The sequence below is a fragment of the Natrix helvetica genome (assembly GCF_964273705.1).
Source record: "Natrix helvetica genome assembly, chromosome: Z".
Classification (NCBI taxonomy): domain Eukaryota; kingdom Metazoa; phylum Chordata; class Lepidosauria; order Squamata; family Natricidae; genus Natrix; species Natrix helvetica.
In genome coordinates, this window is record NC_138554.1 from 123,585,297 (window position 1) to 123,603,813 (window position 18,517).

Consider the following 18,517-nt stretch of genomic DNA (forward strand, 5'->3'; position numbering starts at 1 on the left):
GCAACTTTTCCCCTCCTCCTCTCCTACTTTTGGGGAGGTAGATGTCATTTTGAATGGAAGGTTTGCACTGAAGGTTTCCCAGATAGCTCAGAGAAAAGAAACAGCTGGGCTCTAGTCTTGGTTTGTTATCTGCTTCAATTCTCCCTTGATTAGACAGCACCACAGGGTGGAACCACAGATGAAATCTTTCCTGCTCCACCTACTCTATGCTCCTAGTCTCAAGGGAATGACATCTGTGCATTGGAGGAAAACAACAAGAACAGCTTGCTGTGGGTGGTCTACCTCTTCCTCTCATCCGGCCCCTTCCCAATTGGCTCAGGCAAATGTCTCACTCCAGATTCTCATGACCATCCAAGTCACATAAACTGGAATTATGTTTTTGCATGCGACTTCTAGTGGAAAAATAAAGAAGTTTTTGCAGTAATCCCATCTTGCTAGAGATGGTCAAGATTTCTTAAGGCTAACAGAAGTCCAATGGCAATTTAAAGGGATCAACCATTGAACTATAGAACCAAGTAGTGGCTTATAGCCACTGAAGGATCTGAATAAGACGGGTTTTGAAGAACAGACAACCAAGAGGAAGGGTTTCTTGGCTAGAGGAAGGCCACAATCTGTTTTCTACTAGGTCCAGACCATATAATAATGAATTTAAGTTACCGAAAAGTAGAAGCAAGCTGGAATTGAGGAAAACCTTGGTAAGATAAGTTCCACACTGCAAACAATTATCTGGAAAGAGATCAAGAGTCCCTGTGCTGTGTTTATTCAAGCAGGAAGACTTTTGTCAGGTCTATTTTAATTTGGATGCCTTTTTTGGATTTGTTTGCTTAGACAGCTCTCTGGAGCAAGTACCTTGTGTAACTTGGATTGCCTTATCCTGATTTTCTCTCAAGGCAGAATTTTCGTACACCAATCTGCCAGATGGTGAAAGGAGTGGGGAGTTGGTGAAAATGCTAGCATTTTTCTTCTCTTCTTTCTTCTGCAGATCACAAAGTCAATCAAGGCAGGTGCATAGCATGACTGAGCATGAAAAGAGAGGCACGATGGAATACCAATTACAGTGTTTATTATCCTGTAGAGAACCAGGTTCAACTCCCTGCTGAGTTGGGACATCTCAACTTAACCCATTTCATTGGGTAATTCTGAGAACATATTGAACTCGGAATATTGTGAACATCTATTCTTGGGGGGGGGGGACATGATTTTTCAATGAAATACTATTGGTCTAGAATTCTAAAAATCAGCAACATTCTCCTGTGATAATTCAAGATTTCCTTGAAGAAGAGAAAGAACATGTTGCCCTAATGCCCTGATAGCAAATCTATGGCATATATGCCACAGGTGACACGCAGAGCCCACTCTGTGGTCACATGAGCTGTCACGCCAGCTCAGCTCCACCATGTGTGCGAGCACGCCTCCCGCCAGCCAGCTGATTTTTGAGTCTTTGCTGAGCATGCATGGGGGGGCACATGCGGAGATATGTGCGCATGTGTGGAGGTGGGGGGCAGACACCCCAGCAGCCCATTTTTGGTGCCAGGAGCCCACAGGGGGGCCTATTAGGCCCAAAACGGGGCACATGGGGGGGGTCATGCACACATGGATGTGGGGGAAACACAGGGGGTTGCCCGTGCATGCACAGGGAGACGGGGTGTGTTGTGCACGCATTGCATTATAGCTGCAGCTGCACTCTTGGCATTTGATGACAAGAAGATTAGAAATCACTGCCCTAATACTTTCATCTTCAAATTATGTGTGAACTGACTAGATGATTATTTAAGAAAATTCATTTATCATTTAATCCATTTAATCTTTGAGGTGGGGCAACAACTAAGCTTGCTATACATATGGGATTGGATTGGTATTTATCCTAGGTAACCACCCACCCACCCCCCAAATAAATTCAACTGTAAACAAGTAATCTTTTTCAGAATAATCATCTCCAACCCTTAATTAATAGATAAGGCAGAATGTATATCGTGTGTGTGTGTGTGTGTTTGTGTGTGTGTGTATTGCATTTGTGCTGATAAATAAATACATAAAGGGACACTAGTATAGATCTATTTCAAGCTATTTAGCTCTCATCAGCTAGCCATACCCTTACTGGCATACCAGGGGTTGTAACACAAATACATACATACATACATACATACATACATACATACATACATACATACATACATACATACATCTCCCTTTATTTATTTATCAGCACAAATACAACACAAACATAGCAAAGGCAACATTAAAAATAAAAATATGGTTTTCTGCCTGGATGGTCTTCTGTAATGAGCCAATGGAAAGAAAGGGGGAGTAGTGAGCTCCCGCACATATTTGGGCATACCAGGGATTGTAACACACACACACACACACACACACATTTTAAGCTGTGGGCTTAAAATGTGATCGGAGCTGCCGTCTTTCTGTAAGTCTTGGTGGGAGGGGATGGGGTGCTGGCTTTGTTTCAGTAAGTGGAATGATTGGTTGTGTGGTTGTATCATGATTGGTAGATTGGTGCTGATTGGTGCAGGCTGCGTGTGCATTGTTGTTTTGTATTGTAATGGCTTGGGTGGTGGGTGGTGTTCGTTTGTTGGCTAGGGCTGGTTTCCAGATGTTTGGTAGGCAGGAGGTATCATCACGTTTGTTCATGTTGTGGGGGTGTTTCTCTATTTCGATAGCTTCCATGATTATTCTCTTGTTGAGGTGTTCTGTTTTGGAGATTAACCTGGCTCCTTCAAAGTTGATTTCATGTCCTGTAGCTTTAAGGTGCTGGAAAAGGGAGGAAGTTTTTTCTTTTTTTCTTACTGCGTTCTTGTGTTCTGTGATGCGTGCATTTATCCTTCTGTTTGTTTGTCCTATGTATATTGCTGGGCAGATTTTGCATGGTATTTTGTAGACTCCTTGGTTTTCTAGCTGGATTTTGTCTTTGGGGTTTCTTAAGATGTTGGCTATTTTTTGGTCAGTGGTGAAGGCTGTCCTGATATTGTGCTTGTGGAGAAAATTCAGCAAAATTATATAAAAGCTGATGGCTTTGTGATGGCAAGGGAACCAGAATTATATTTATGGTATTTAATAGTTATCCTTGAAAATAAACAAATTGGTTCGCAGACAGTGCAACTGTGGCCCTACTGTCACAGAATGACAAGCCATCTTATCTACCAAATTGCTCATTAGTTTTGGCAATTTCCACCTGCGCCTGCATTTCAGCAGGGAATAAACTTCAGTTCCACAGCCCATCGTCTACAGCAAGTTTCTCAGTTCTTCTCCAAAACATACAGAAATCCATTATAACAAAAAAAGCAGTTTTAGCAGACTTGCGGGGAGTGGGGAGTTAGAAGGTGGGGAAAAAGAGAACTCTAGATCGTCCAAAACAAAAGGCTACACCAAAAAGTTCAGCGAAGGAAATAATAACAACAGTAACCACCACCAAATAGAAACTTCAGTAGAAAGCGGGAAGACATATGATGTTCCACACATCACACAATAAGCAAATATATAGTATGGGTGTATTTGTGTGGTTTCCTTATAGGAGATCACAAAGACTTGGTTGCCCAGCATTAATCTTGCTTCATTGCAAATATCGAATTCTGCATTATCTACACTACAAAGAATGTATGCTTATATATTTGTGCAGAGGGGGGAGGAGATAGAATTCCAGATGCATATTACTTTCTCAGCTGGTGATATGCTAACCTTCTCTTTCTAAGGAAGGTGGTTCAATTTATACACAAACACAAAAGGAAAAAGAAAATAAAAGAAAGGGTAATGTGGCAACCTGAACAAAAGAAAATGAAAATCTCAGCAACTCATTTAACCTTAGCCTAATATGCCTAGACGTGCAGTGAGTGTGAACAGCAGGATAAAATGTAAGTTTTACCACCTGAGCTCCTTTGGCCAATAAAATAATCCATTCAGTATTCAGAAAAAAGCATCTTCAAGGAAAAAAATAATAATAAAATTATAAAAACACCAAAAAAGGGAGAGAAAAATCTACAACCGCCACCAAACAATTTCAAATGGAATACTGTTTTTTCACTTTGCGGAAAGAAAATATTCACCACCAACCCTACAATTAGATGGAAAATTACAATAATTACAGCAATTTTGCATCCCATCTCCAATCTAATTAATAGATATATGATCCTGCCAACATGTAATAATCAGAATCTGAAACTACCCAGATACTAGATGTGTTTTTATGAGCTGAAACAGAAGTGGAATAATATGAAGGTGATTATTTGAAATATGGACAATGCCCCTTGTGTGCCATGTTTCCTAAGTCAAAAAAGGAAATTCAACAAGGATATTATTTCCATTTTAAAAGCAGATTTAAATCAGGAATTTCAAAGACAGTTTTCTGTAACCCTGCTAATATGGTTTCAAATATCAGTACAGTAGAGCATTCTGAAGAAGAAAAGGATATTCTCAAAGGAAGGAATTCTTTTAAGTGGTGCAACAAAACACTGCCTTTAATTTACCAGGGTAAATTGCCAAAATATTTCACACACTTTTTCTCTAAGCATTGATGCCATGCAAATATACCACCTTGCATTTTCCAACTTATGATTTTAAGCAGGCAGCCCAATTTGGAAAATAGCTGTAGAAGATTAATAAAAAAAAACCTTAAAAATAAACATGTTCCAGTTCTGTATCCAATGTATCAATTCAATTCCTCCAAATGCCTCTATACCAGCGATGGCGAACCTTTTTTGGCTCACGTGCCAAAACTGGGGGAAGCGCAGTGTGGTCGTGCTGCACCCATAATGCAATGTGCAACCCCCCAGTGCGCATGCGCGCACAAAAGGCGCAACCCCCCCATTTTTAAATGCTTTTTTCACCCTCCCCAGGCTTCAGAGGCTTTATAGGAGCCTGGGGAGGGCGAAAAGAGCCCCCCCCCCGGAGGCCCTCCGGAGGCTTCAGGGATCGTCCGGAGGCTTCCCTGAAGCCTTTGGAACACTTAAAACGACCCTCTGTGCAAACTGGAAATCACTTCCGGTTTGCTTGGAGGGTCGTTTTTAGCGCTCCGAAGGCTTCAGGGACCGTCCGGAGGCTTCAGGGACCATCCGGAAGTTTGTTGTTATAAAGCCTCTGGAGCCTGGGGAGGGCGAAAAATGGCTTTTAAAAATGGTGAACTCACCTCACGTGCCCTGACAAATGGCTCCGCGTGCCACCTGTGGCACGCGTGCCATAGGTTCGCCATCACTGCTCTATACAGTATATCTTTATTGAAGCAAAATGAAAGCAATCAAATTAAACTACTATAAAGTGTCAAGCAGGGGACGTGGTGGCTCAGTGGCTAAGACGCTAAGCTTGTCGATTAGAAAGGTCAGCAGTTCAGCAGTTTGAATCCCTAGTGCCATGTAATGGAGTGAGCTCTTGTCCCAGCTTCTGCCAACCTAGCAGTTCGAAAACATGTAAAAATGCAAGTAAAAAAATAGGAACCACCTTTGGTGGGAAGGTAACAGCGTTTCGTGTGCCTTCGGCATTTAGTCATGCTGGCCACATGACCATGGAGAAGTCTTTGGACAGCACTGGCTCTTCAGCTTAGAAATGAAGATGAACACCGCCCCCTAGAGTCAGGAACAATTAGCATGCATGTGCGAGGGGAACTTTTACCTTAAAGTGTCAAGTGCATATTAAAGCAACTTTCATTTTTGTCTTAGCTCCATCTACAAACTAGAAAATGGCCCTAGCACTGACTGCATGCAGGCCTTAGAGGGCATACAAGCTCCTTCTTATGTTTGTAGTCCTTGACCTACAACAGTTCATGGAGTGACCGTTCAAAGTATAACGGCACTGAAAAAAAAATGAGTTTTTCAAACTTACGACTTATTACAGCATTTCCCATGGTCATGTGATTAAAAATTCAGGCACTTGGAGACTTACCCCTATTTATTATGTTAGCTAAAGTGTCCCCCAGGTCACGTGACTTGCAACCTCCTGATAGGTAAAGACAATTGGGAAGCCAGATTCATTTTACAACTCTGTTGCTAACTTAACTACAATGATTCACTTAACAACTATGGCAAGGAAAGTCATAAAATGGGGCAAAATTCACTTAACAACTGTCTTACTTAGCCATAGAAAATTTCGGTTCAATTATGATTGTAAGTTGAGGACTACCTATACTGAACCTAACTCTTCTTCAATTTCCTTGTTGGAGAAAATAATAGAGAACATGTGTATATATCTGCACATTTAGTACTAGAAAAGAAAGTTACATCATTTGAAATTCTTTATAGTGTCTGAAAACAGGACACGGAAAGCTCCATCCTTCTCCGTCGCTCATCCTATGGTATTTCTGGAGGGTGATGGGGATCTAATAATTGATTTCACTTTCTCACCTCACTGCTTCACGGGGAATTTATCAACTCAACTTGCTCCCACATGATAAGCTGTGAAGGCTTCTGAGCTGACAAGATTATTCCATAACAGAATGTCAGACTCAGATCGCCTGCTAGGTTTCAGAAAGCCACAAGAAAAATGAGCCTACAAGAGCGAAACCCCCATAACTCAAAGATATATTACTCTGCTTCATAAACACTGCAAAAAGAAACGAGGGAAAGATTGGGCAGAAAGAAAAAAAAGAAATTCAAAAATATAGGATGACAACCACAATGGCACTTCAAGTCATTCTTTTGCCTTTGGCCAACTTCTAACATATTGTGAAATAAAGACAAAGCTTGTTTCCCTGTTCTATCAGCATGACATCCGAACAATGAAATATACACTCTGCATGGAATGTAGCAAGAGGAAAATAAATGGACTAATAGGGCAAGCCACTATTTTCCATGGGAGCTCTAGTTATAATAAGCTGCCTTGTGTCGCTATGTGCAGCAATATAAATTTTATAAATAAATAATACTTATAGTGAAATGTCCTTGCATTCTCATTAACTATAGCATGTTCCCACAGGGAGAATAAGCTGGGGAAGTATAAAGGAAGTGTTCCTCCTGACCCTATACTATATAGTTAGTCCTCAACTTGCAATATTTCATTTAGTCAATATTCAAAGTTACAACACTGAAAACACAACTTATGGCCATTTTTCACACTTACACCCATTGCAGCATTCCTATGGAAACATGATCAAAATCCAGATGCTTGGCAAGTGACTCATATTTATAACAGTTGTGGTATCCCAACTTTCTGACAAGCAAGGTCAATGGGCAAGCCAGATTCACTTAACAACCGTGTGACTAACTTAACAACTGCAGGGATTCACTTACCAAGTGAAGCAAGAAACATTGTAGAATGGGTCAAAACTCACAACAAATGTCTCACTTAGCAATAGAAATTTTGGGCTCAATTGTCTTAAGTCAAGGATTATCTGTACAGGATTTCCTGTTTGAGCAGTGGGTTGGACTAGAAGACCTCCAAGGTCTCTTCCAACTTTATTATTCTTTTGAGAACAAAAATCAGTTGACTGGAAATGTTATATGAAGTCAGTACATCAGCAGGTAATGTACAACTAGAAAGTAATAGAGATTTTTCATCTTTATTCTTCAGGTCAAAAGTGCAATTCCAGAACTACAAACGAAGAACATTAGTTGCAAATGCTTCTCGCTTGGTTATTTCGGAACTGTAGTTATGAAACACAAATAAGAATGGGCGAATTTGTCAGTACTGTTTTTCCGCTTGATTTCTCATTCTTCCTAAGTCCATTTCACATCAATTTATTTTTTTAAGTATATTAGTTAACCTGCATTTTTTCCTGCATTTGTGGCAATGTTACATATTTTTATACACAAGTGGCTAATTATAGCTGTCCTCAGCTAACTACAGCAATTGAGATTGGAATTTCTGTGGCTAGGTGACCCAGTTGTAATGACTAATGTAAGCCACTTAGCAATAGAAATTCCAGCACTTACGATTGCCGTTATTAAATGAATCGCCATGGATCATTAAGCAATAATGCCATGCATTTCTAAACTCCTGATAGCTTCCACACTGACTTTGCTTATAAGACGCCAGCAAAGAAGGTTAAAATGGCAATCATAGGACCACAAGAAGCTGTAGTGGACAAAACTCTGAGGACCAGTTGTAAGTACTACCCCATTTAGGGCTGACATAAGTTCAGTCAAGAGGGATGAGGTGGCTCAATGGCTAAGACGCTGAACTTATTGATCAGAAAGTTCGGCGGTTCGAATCCCCAGCGCCGCGTAATGAGGTGAGCTCCCATTACTTGCCCCAGCTTCTGCCAACCTAGCAATTCAAAAGCATGCAAAAATACAAGTAGAAAAATAGGAAACCACCGTTGGTGGGAAGGTAACAGCGTTCCATGCACCTTCGGCATTTAGTCATGCCGTCCCACATGACCATGGAGGTGTCTTCAGGCAGCGCTGGCTCTTCGGCTTTGAAGTGGAGATGAGCACCGCCCCCTAGAGTTGGAAACAACTAGCACATATGTGCAAGGGGAACCTTTACCTTTACCTTATGTTCAGTCACTGAATGAACAGTTAAGCAAACAACCAGTATATGCATTTTTGTAAACTGTTTTCCTTAATCTGCAATTTAGAACATTTTTCCTGCATCCAGTTAACCATCTACTCATTCCCTTTTTGCATATACACACATTTCTGCTTGGATATTTTTGGAAACAGTCCTGTACAATTCTTCAGAGTTAAAAAAACAAAAACAAAAAACAAAGGAAGCATTCCCAATGTACATGTAGTTCTCGACTTACAACCATTTGTTTAATGACTGTTTGAGGTAACAATGGCACTAAAAAGGTGACTTATGACCATTTTTCACACTACTGTTGGAAAAAATCCCATGGTCATGTGATCAGGATTTTGACACATGGCAGCTGATTCATATTTATGACGGTTGCACTCTTCAGGGGAGGGGGGGGTCACCTGATCCCCTTTTGTGACCTTATGATGAGTAAAATCAATGGGGAAGCCATATTCACTTAATAACCTTAACAACAAATGCCGTGATTCACTTAATGACTGTGGCAAGAAAAATCATAAAATGAGGCGAAACTCAATTAACTTATGAGTTAAGAGTTGAGGTGGTACTCTTGTTAGAATGCAGTACTGCAGGCTACTTCTGCTGCCTGCTGGCTGCCTGCAATTTGGCAGTTCAAATCTCACCAGGCTAAAGGTTGACTCAGCCTTCGGTCCTTCTGAGGTGAGTAAAATGAGGACCCAGATTGTTGGGGGCAATAAGCTGACTCTGTAAACTGCTTAGAGAGGGCGGTAAAGCACTGTGAAGCTGTATATAAGTCTTAGTGCTATTGCTATTAACAACTCTCTCATTTAGCAACAGAACTTTGGGGCTCAATTGTGGTTGTAAGTTGAGGACTACCTGTAGTCCTTTAATGGAATGGAGAACAGGAGTTTCATTCACTTTCACGGATCCAACCAAGTTTATTTTTGTTAAAGAATACAGCCACGTTATTAAAAGAAAAGAAAAATGGTCTTTTTAGTTGGCTATTTTCAACATTTACTCCATTTTTGCATTTTAATTGGCCTATGATAGGGACACATAATGAATCATCACCCCAGCAGCCACAAGAGTTAACAGAACTTGGCATCTTAGTAAATGAAGATAAACTGTGCAAAGAAATGGAGAGACTTTACTTACTTGTGCGAAGAACTGAAGGTGTGACTTCAATTTCACTTGCTGCTTCGTAAGATGCAGTAGTTGTGCCCAGTTCGCTACCGAAAATCTCAGGGCTCTGGGTACCTGTAGAGCTGGCACTGGTGCCATCTCCTCCATGGTTTGGATCTTGCTCATCAAATATAGCCACAAGCTACAAACAACAAATTAATTTCTAATTAGAAGGGGAGTGATACTACAACTCCATCATCATTATCAGCTACATCAAGCAATGAAGGATATTTTATTAATAGGACTGATCAATTGCATAAGAATATGCCCTACAGAATCACGTTGCTCCTACTCAGTCATGTGAAACTTCTTCATTAGAATTCTTGATTGCTGTGCAAATTGAATATCTGAAGTTACAGGATAACCTCCCCTGCGTGTCCCAAGCCCTTTATAGCCCATTTTAAAAATTAAAAAATAAAATCAGGTTACTATTGTTTTAAATAAGACTCATTCTTCACTACATAAGGAATGCTGCTTTTTAGATTGTTCCAGTATCTTTACAACTGATGTTGAATGTACCTATTCTGTATGAGAGGAAATAAAATTATTTAACTAGAAATTAGACACAAATACATCTTGCCAGATTTGATTTATGAGACATTTCAAGTCAAATACTTGGTTATATTCTTAAGCTATCAGATGTTAAATATATAACCAACATAGCTATACATATAAGAAAAGGTATAAATGTTATAGACATTTTTAAAAACAATTTATCTCATCTCATTTTCTAATGACGAGGCAATGACTTTGTCGAAGTTGAAATACAAGCAATACTATTCAGTGCTAGATGGATTACTTACAATACAATCCCTTATTTACCTATTTAATAATAAATCTGCAGGAAAATGCATGTAGAACTGCACCTTAACTGTGCTAATTTTTAAGCATGAAATGTGCTATGCATTTGCGTTCAGCATATTCAATTAAATTGAGCAGTGTTCCGCTTCTCCTACACTCAGCAATAAAGTTGGATATTGACTTATATACTCAATTCTTCAAAGGCATACAGAGAACTGGAAAAAATAAATGTAGATCCTTGTGGTTCACTCTTCCCCTGAAAAAAAAAATCCTTGGACTTTTCAGTTACCCTACCAAACTTCACTATTTATAACTTCATTAATTCTACCTTCCTTTCTCCCCAGCCTCCCCTCCTGACACTGACCCAGGCTAATTATAAGTTATTGTTGTTATAGTCATCAAAAAAGAAATATCCTGTAATTATGTGTTCCAAAATGAATAATATGTTTTCAGGAATGGATCCATGCAGATTAGAACTTACTGAAAAGCGATCAAAATGTGACTTCCCAATAGAGGTACACAATAGAGGATGTAAGTCTTGTCACATTTTAATGTTTAACTGTTGTACACAACTTTTCTTTGTTGCAAGACTCCTAGAGCTTTCCAGAGGAAGATCAAACTCCAAAGGAGAAGGAATTTCCTTCTCATTAGAGCAGAAGCAAACTGATTCCTGGAAACTTGGAGGTCCATCACTGGACATTACTGGAGTTTCTCAAGGAAAATTTGAAACAATCCTTTATCTGTGATGAGAGGATTCCTGCCCCGAACCGAGGGTTGGACCAGAAGACATCTAACTTCTCCTCCAACTCTTTTGATTCTAGAAACTTAGGAGGACATGGCTTCCAAGCTATGTAGTATACCTTATACTACATATACATAAGGCTATATAAGGTAATAATCATTTGTTCAGTGACTGACTATTTGAAGTTACAATAGCGCTGTACAAAGGTACCTAAAGTTGCAGCCATTGCAACATCACTGCTAGATTCTGAAAAGAAAGACAAAGGGGAAGCTAAGCAAGAGGTTTCAAATGGCAATCACATGATTTCATGCTCAACAATGGTGCAGGGTTTGCTTAATGACCCCAACTGCAACTGAGTTGGTATAAGTCATGTGATGTCATCATTTAAGGCCCTATTGCTTAGCAAAGAATTTTCCGGGTCCAATTATCATTATTAATCAAGGACTCCTTTTTAAATCACTAAGTATTTAAGTGCCTTATCTCGTACTTACATGAATTATATGCATCCCATTTAGTAGTTGCATTTTCCAAAATGTTAGCATAAGCAAAGTATAATCTGAGCAATTGGTTGTATTTGCGACAAACAGTAAGCTGACTGAGAATGTTAGCTTATTATAACAAGCAGCCCTGCTGTGACATGGTTCCCAAATTGCTTCATACAGAGCAGAAGTGATAATACTATCAAGAAATTATAGTCACAAAATGTCTATTTGTCTATGTCACAACTCAATCTCACAGCTATTCCAGCAGAGAATCTAATAAATGGAGGAATTTCTAGGCATTCAACTTTCTCAAAGTAAGAGATTCTCCCAGAATCTTAAGAGTTACAGATATTGGATTTGTCAGCAAGCACAGTGCTAGAAGCTTGCATATAAATTTGCACTGCAATGTTTTATCCGAAAAGTGTAAATCCAGATGGTAGTAGAGGTGGCGGTTGGCTTTGCACTGAAAGCTGTGAACCTAATCCACAACAAAAGTGCGACCAAATATCTATAACAGTATTTTAATGCAGCCTGAAAATATCAGCTCATTAACCAGTTCCCAAGAGAGATATTCCTTCCCTTATATGCGATCAGGCTTTCTACAAAAGCGTAAGGAACAGCACTAATAAAATCATAGATTCCTAAAACCATAGCATAATTGAGGGTTATTTCATTCTGCATTGACACTGTGAGTCAGTCACCCAGAGGTTCCGGAAATGGGTAGCACACGAGCAAAGAAAGGTGAGTGAGTGAGTGAGTGAGTGAGTGAGTGAGTGAGTGAGTGAGTGAGTGAATACATACATACATACATACATACATACATACATACATACATACATACATACAAATAGATTCCTGTAATTGGGAGTTTATTTGTATAGGATGTAAGCTCTTTGAATGTGTTCTTGCTACCACACCACATAAAGCAGGTAAATGTTGTAATGGTAATCGGTAATAATATAGCAGGTAAATGTTGTAATGGTAATGGTAATTAACTGGTAATTCCTAAAATCTGTGACAAATTATAGATTTGGGTTTAATACCTTATGACTGCTTTAATAATGTAAGAAATAAAAACACATGTAAAATTACAGATAGTGCCAAAGCAACGTAGTTTAAATCATGGTCTTATGTTAACTAATCATAGGTAGTACCAATGGTGGGTTTCAAAAAAATTTAGAACCTCTTCTATAGGTGTGGCCTGCTTTGTGGGAGTTGCTTGCTGGCCATGTGCCTGGGTGGGAGTGGCTTGCCAGCCATGTGCCTGGGTGGGAGTGGCTTGGCAATCATGTGACTGGGTGGGCGTGGCCAAGTTATAAAATGTGGTGAAACTTACTTAACAACACTCTTGCTTAGCAACCAAAATGTTGGCTCAGGAACTCTGGCACTGAAATGTGCAAGTCTTAAAGCTGTCAAGTTACAAGACCCTTGCACCCCTAACACTTTAGGAAAAAAAAACCACAGGGGTATTCAAACTTGGCACCAGTATTCCTCCTCTCGTTCTTCAACTTGATGATGTATGGAGGGGGGGGGCAGGGGAGCCAGAACCAGTTCTAAACGGCATTGTAGATTTATGGAACCTCTTCATAGAAGAGGTTAGAACTGGCAGGAACCCAGCCCTGGGTGGTACCTTGCTGGCTAGCTAGGCATCTGACATTATGCCCACATATACCCTGTGACCTGATGGCCAAATATCCAATACATATTCCTGAAAACAAGAAAACTTTATATTTCAGTTATCTGCACAAAGGTTTTGGTTGTTAGAGAAGTTCATGGTGAATATATAAATGTCAGAAGAAAGGACATGCTGATTACCTTAATGTTTGAAAAAAAGAGAAATATCACAGAATTGCTTCCATGGCAATTCCACATTTGACAATCACCTGCCATTTTAATGTGCTAAGTAGAAAGAGCAGAGAATTATGTGGTTTCCTTGTGTAGGATGACATCCCATCTCCATTTCTAAAATTCAACCTCATTCTCTACCTCAAATTGATATATTTTAGGGAAATTAATGGCTGAGCTACCCAAGTAACTTGAAAGAGTAATGAAGATGGTAATCATGATTTTCCTTGATGAATAGAGAACTTTTACTATCTAGGTAAAATATTATGGGGAAAATAGGAAAGGAATGGAAGAAAAACAGAATCCTGTAACTTAATCAGTCAATCTGATCAAATGAAATTATCTGGCAGACAAGAAAGTAATACAGAAAACATCTAATAAACTTTTTCTCAAAGAAACAGATTTCTTAAACTACAATTCTACATGTTTCTGTGGTGACATAAAGTCAAAAATATCATTGTAGATATTTGGTAGCCCTTTTTTGTTGCAGATTTAACAAAATAAGAGAGATAGAAGGGACCTTGGAGGATTCCTAGTCCAATCCCCCCCCTCAAGCAAGAGACCCTATACCCGTGATGGCAAACCTTTTTTGTTGTTACGTGCCAAAAACATAATGCATAATCCCGCGCCCATAATGCAATGTGCCCACAAACCCCCCCTTGCATGCACCCTGCCTCCCATGCATGAATGTGTGACTCCCCATGCTCCCCCGGCCCCCATGCATGCACTCCACCCCCCAATTGCCCATTTTTGGCTTCCATGTTGGTTCAGGTGCCTTTACAAACCCCAAAAGCGGTGAGGGGGCACCCCATGTCCCGTTTGGGGCCTGGAAGTCTTCCTGCACCAATCTAGAAGCCAAAACGGGGCACTGTACAAGGCCCCAAAATGCAATGCAAGCACCCCCCACACATGCACCCCCAGTGCATGCGTGCGTGCAATCCTATATGCATACACACACACCACAGTTGTGTGGCAGAAACTCAAAACCAGTGGCCAACAGGAGGCACACGCACAACGGCTGGTGGGCCTGCAGAGAGGGCTCTACATGCCACCTGTGGCAGATGTGCCGTAGGTTAGCCATCACTGCCCTATATCATTTCAGATACAGTAAATGGCTGCCCAATCTTTTCTTAAAACTTACAGTGTTGGAACCTCTGCTTCTTTTTGAGACAAGCTATTCCACTGATTAATTGTTCTGTCAGGAAATGTTTCCTTAGTTCTAGGTAGGTTCTCTGCTTGATTAATTTCCATCCATTGCTTCTTCTGCTGCCTTCAGGTGCTTTGGAGAATAGTCTTACTCCCTCCAGGCCCCTTTGTTGTTGTTCTCTGCTTCAAAGCTTTCTGCAAAGCCAATCCTCACCTCTACTACCATTTTGTTTCGCAATTTTCTAATCAAAACACCATGGTGCAAATTTATATGCAAGTTTTTAGCACTGTGCAGATTGACTTTAAACTCAATGTAATCGTTCTAAACTTGACTGTAAAAAATATTATTTCTGTAATAGAGTTGTCAAAGACTGGAATGCCCTACCTGATTCAGTTGTCTCAGCTACATATTTTCATTTTCAGTCACAAATTGACTTCCATGGACCTTACTTCATGCTTAAGTGATCAGTAGAGGGGATGTGCATAACTGCACTAACGTGCCTATCGTCCCTGTCATTGTATTTTTATTCTCTTGTTCTCATTTTGGTTTGACAAATTCCAATAAATAAATAAAAATAAATTATAGTTGAAAAGTAGATATTCTGACATAGTGTAGGCCAGGGGTGTCCAAACCTGGGAACTTTAAGACTTGTGGACTTCAACTCCCAGAATTCCCCAGCCAGCCATGCTGGCTGGGGAATTCTGGGAGTTGAAGTCCCCAAGTCTTAAAGTTCCCAAGTTCGGACACCCCTGGTGTAGGCAATATCTGATATATATTACTTGCCTGATGAGGTCAATTGAACAGATGAAATTTATTCCCCTAACGTTAGTCTTATTATATCAGTTCCTTTTCTGGCAGCCAAAAACTTTGCATAACTCACTGGTAGGTCTCAAGATCATCATCTGAACCTCAAATATAGGGATGGAAAGCTAAAGGGATTCTTAAGACTAATTAACTTCACAGCAACAACAATAACAAAAAAAATTGGCACAGGCTCACCAGAAAAAAATTGTATCATGCAGCCCAGACCGATAATATAGACAAGCCAACTTTATAATCACATTGTTCTCCAAGGAACACTTACTATGACTTAATATCTAGAAATAAGTCATCAGTAAAGCAATGATTTTGTTATTATGTTTAAGTACTGATCTGCAACCCTGGGCCCCTGAAGAGGGAAAACTGGATTCAAAAGTACCAGCCTAATAATAGAAGCGTTTGCAACTAAAATCAGTGTCACTTAAATATGTACTAAAATTTAGGAACTGATTTAGATGAAACAAAGATACTGCAAAGACAAATGCAGAATAATCGTATGTCAAATAATCTTGCAATTGTTTTTGGACAGCACAAAGTAATTAGCTAGAATGTAGAAGATAGAAATAATTGTTCAGCAGAATGAACAATTATGTTTTTGATTTTAAGAAAAGAACCACATTTGTTGAGTCTGTGAACTGTGACTGATTGATCAAGAGACCCACTACCAGTCTTTCCCAAATATGTCACAATTTCCTAGTAATAACAATTCCCTATCATGGTTTTCCTTGCTTTAAGAAAATATTGTATATGTCTTCACTGCATATACAATACCCCTTTCTTGCCAGAGTTGTTAAGTGAATCCCAGGTCATAAAATCTCACTTAACATCTGTTAGCAATGGAAATTTTAGGCTTAATTGTGGTCATAAGTCAAGGCTACCTTTATTCACCAAAGTTGACAGAGAAACTTGGTAAGAAAGAACAAGGTTACCATTCACTGAAAAATAGTTCATTAATTTTTAGGAGAAGAGCTATATGTTACATTGAACTTTCTCCCTTCTTAGAGCTCAGCCTGATAACCATTAGATATGGTGAGGCTATATATCCAACATAGATATGATATGAATTCTGAGAGCTGTAAAAACATTAGATACAAAGACAACAGGTTGGGATAAAAGTCAATGTATTTTGCATCCCAAAAGCTGCATCTCCTGAGTATTTGCTTAATTACTCTGTCATCATTTGTTTCCTGTACCTTAAATTTTGTAGTGATTCAGCTTTATTGGCAAACACTAACTTTCAACCCAACATTTAAAAAATTATTCAAAGAAAGCTTTGCCAATATTTTTTTATTTCATATATAATTTTAATTAAGAACTTTGATTAATAGTAGAATTTAGTACAAACGGAATTTGCAAAAAAAGGAATAAAAAGGATGATGAAAAAAAAAAGAAAAAGAGTGAAAGTAACAATATAATAAAGAAAGAAATACGGAAGTGATTTCCAACCTTCATCACAAGTATAAACACATTTATTAACACTTCAAACTCTCTCAAGTTTAAAACATTTATATTCATCCCATATCCCATTTTAAATTTTAAAATATCAGCTAGTTTCTTTTGTAGATCCAGTGAAATATTCCCTTGGCCTACGGGTTGTAAATTCAAGTTCAATACGATCTCTAACTTGTCAGATTAAATTTGTTTTACATCTGACATTTCTTCTATACTATTTTCGGGACATTGTCTATCATTACTGACATAGTTGATATTGTGGCTACTATTTTTTTATTCCATTCTCCAAAAATCTGCTTTAGTATTTTGACTGCCATCATAACATGCACCATCTTGCACACTAGCATATTTCCAATACCTAAAATCAATGGTGGGTTGCCACTTTTTTTTACTACTGGTTCATATACCTGTGTGATGCTTCTGCGCATGAGCCCCCTACCACCACTACTACCGGTTCACCCGATCCAGGCCAAACCAGGAACAACCCACCTCTGCCTAAAATATTTAGTCCCTCTTAATGTCCAATAAGTGAATTCATGGGATTATTTATGTTATGTCTTATAAAAGACAAAACAGGATCTATTTCCCATAAAAATCTGTTTATCGTTTATAATTAATTCCAAATCCGTAAGATTCAATATTCCAATTTTATCTGGAACCTCAGTCCGTTTATAACTTCCTAAGATCAAAATCTTATTTAGCTTTTTGCTGTTTATTTCAGATTTTCTATATTCTCAGCTTTAGGATTAAATTTTTCTTTCATTCAGGATTAAAGGCAGACTCACCCACTGAGTCATTCCAAAAATCTCTTAATAGCTTAGAAGTAGTTAATGAACAGTTTCCAAGAGTGATTAGAAGGAGAGGTTTGCAAACCTAAAGTCCTTTAAAAGTCTCTGCTCTGGTTGTGAACAAGACGGCTAATCCCATCATCTCACCACACTCAAAACTCCTGTAAAACTGCTGTCCTGCAGTCTTCCTCAAAGGAAGCATATATGGGTGATCTCTGTTCACTCCTTATTCAGATAAATTCAAGAACCAATCTTTTCACCAGTTTCTTGGTTTTTCCTGTGGTTATTGGCTCCACATCAGCAGTAGGATTCATTTATCTTCCCTACCCATTCGCAAATGTGAGTGCACTCCTTCTGCACATGCAGAGTGGTTGTCCATTACGTCAGGTTGGGGGGGCAGCACATCCTGCAGCCGCTGCTACCTGTTTTCCCGAACCAGAGAGAACAGGCTGAATACCATCTCTGCTTCATATTCAGTTTGCCATTCGTCCTCCAGAAACACCCCAAGCCCCACTTTCCCCCTTTCCCCCCCAAGACGTGCAAATATGGATGTGAAAGGGATGCATAATATATGGTTTTCTTCTCACACTGATATTAAGCATTTAAAATCTCTCCTTGTAACTGCAATAATTTCCATACAGATTACAGACAAACTTGATCTGTAATATACCCATATCTCTAAATTGCCTCTGGTTTTCTCTCAATATTCCAACCCTCTAGGCTGAAGTATGATTCCGTAGTGGTATGCTCCCAGGAAATTAGCATTCCTTATTTCAAGTCCTCTTTTGATCTTCTATATCACAGTTGTTATTTACCAGTGCAACAGCAC

General features: G+C 39.2%; 1 protein-coding gene across 12 annotated transcripts in view; it reads right to left on the bottom strand.

The window, feature by feature from the left end:
* Positions 1-18,517, bottom strand: part of PARD3 (par-3 family cell polarity regulator) — a 648,562-nt gene that overhangs the window by 394,868 nt on the left and 235,177 nt on the right. For all 12 annotated transcript variants that reach the window (XM_081971096.1, XM_081971094.1, XM_081971102.1 and 9 more), the window contains exon 3: positions 9,586-9,754. In XM_081971096.1, the coding sequence (XP_081827222.1) occupies positions 9,586-9,754 (169 nt within the window). The remainder of the gene's footprint in view (positions 1-9,585; positions 9,755-18,517) is intronic.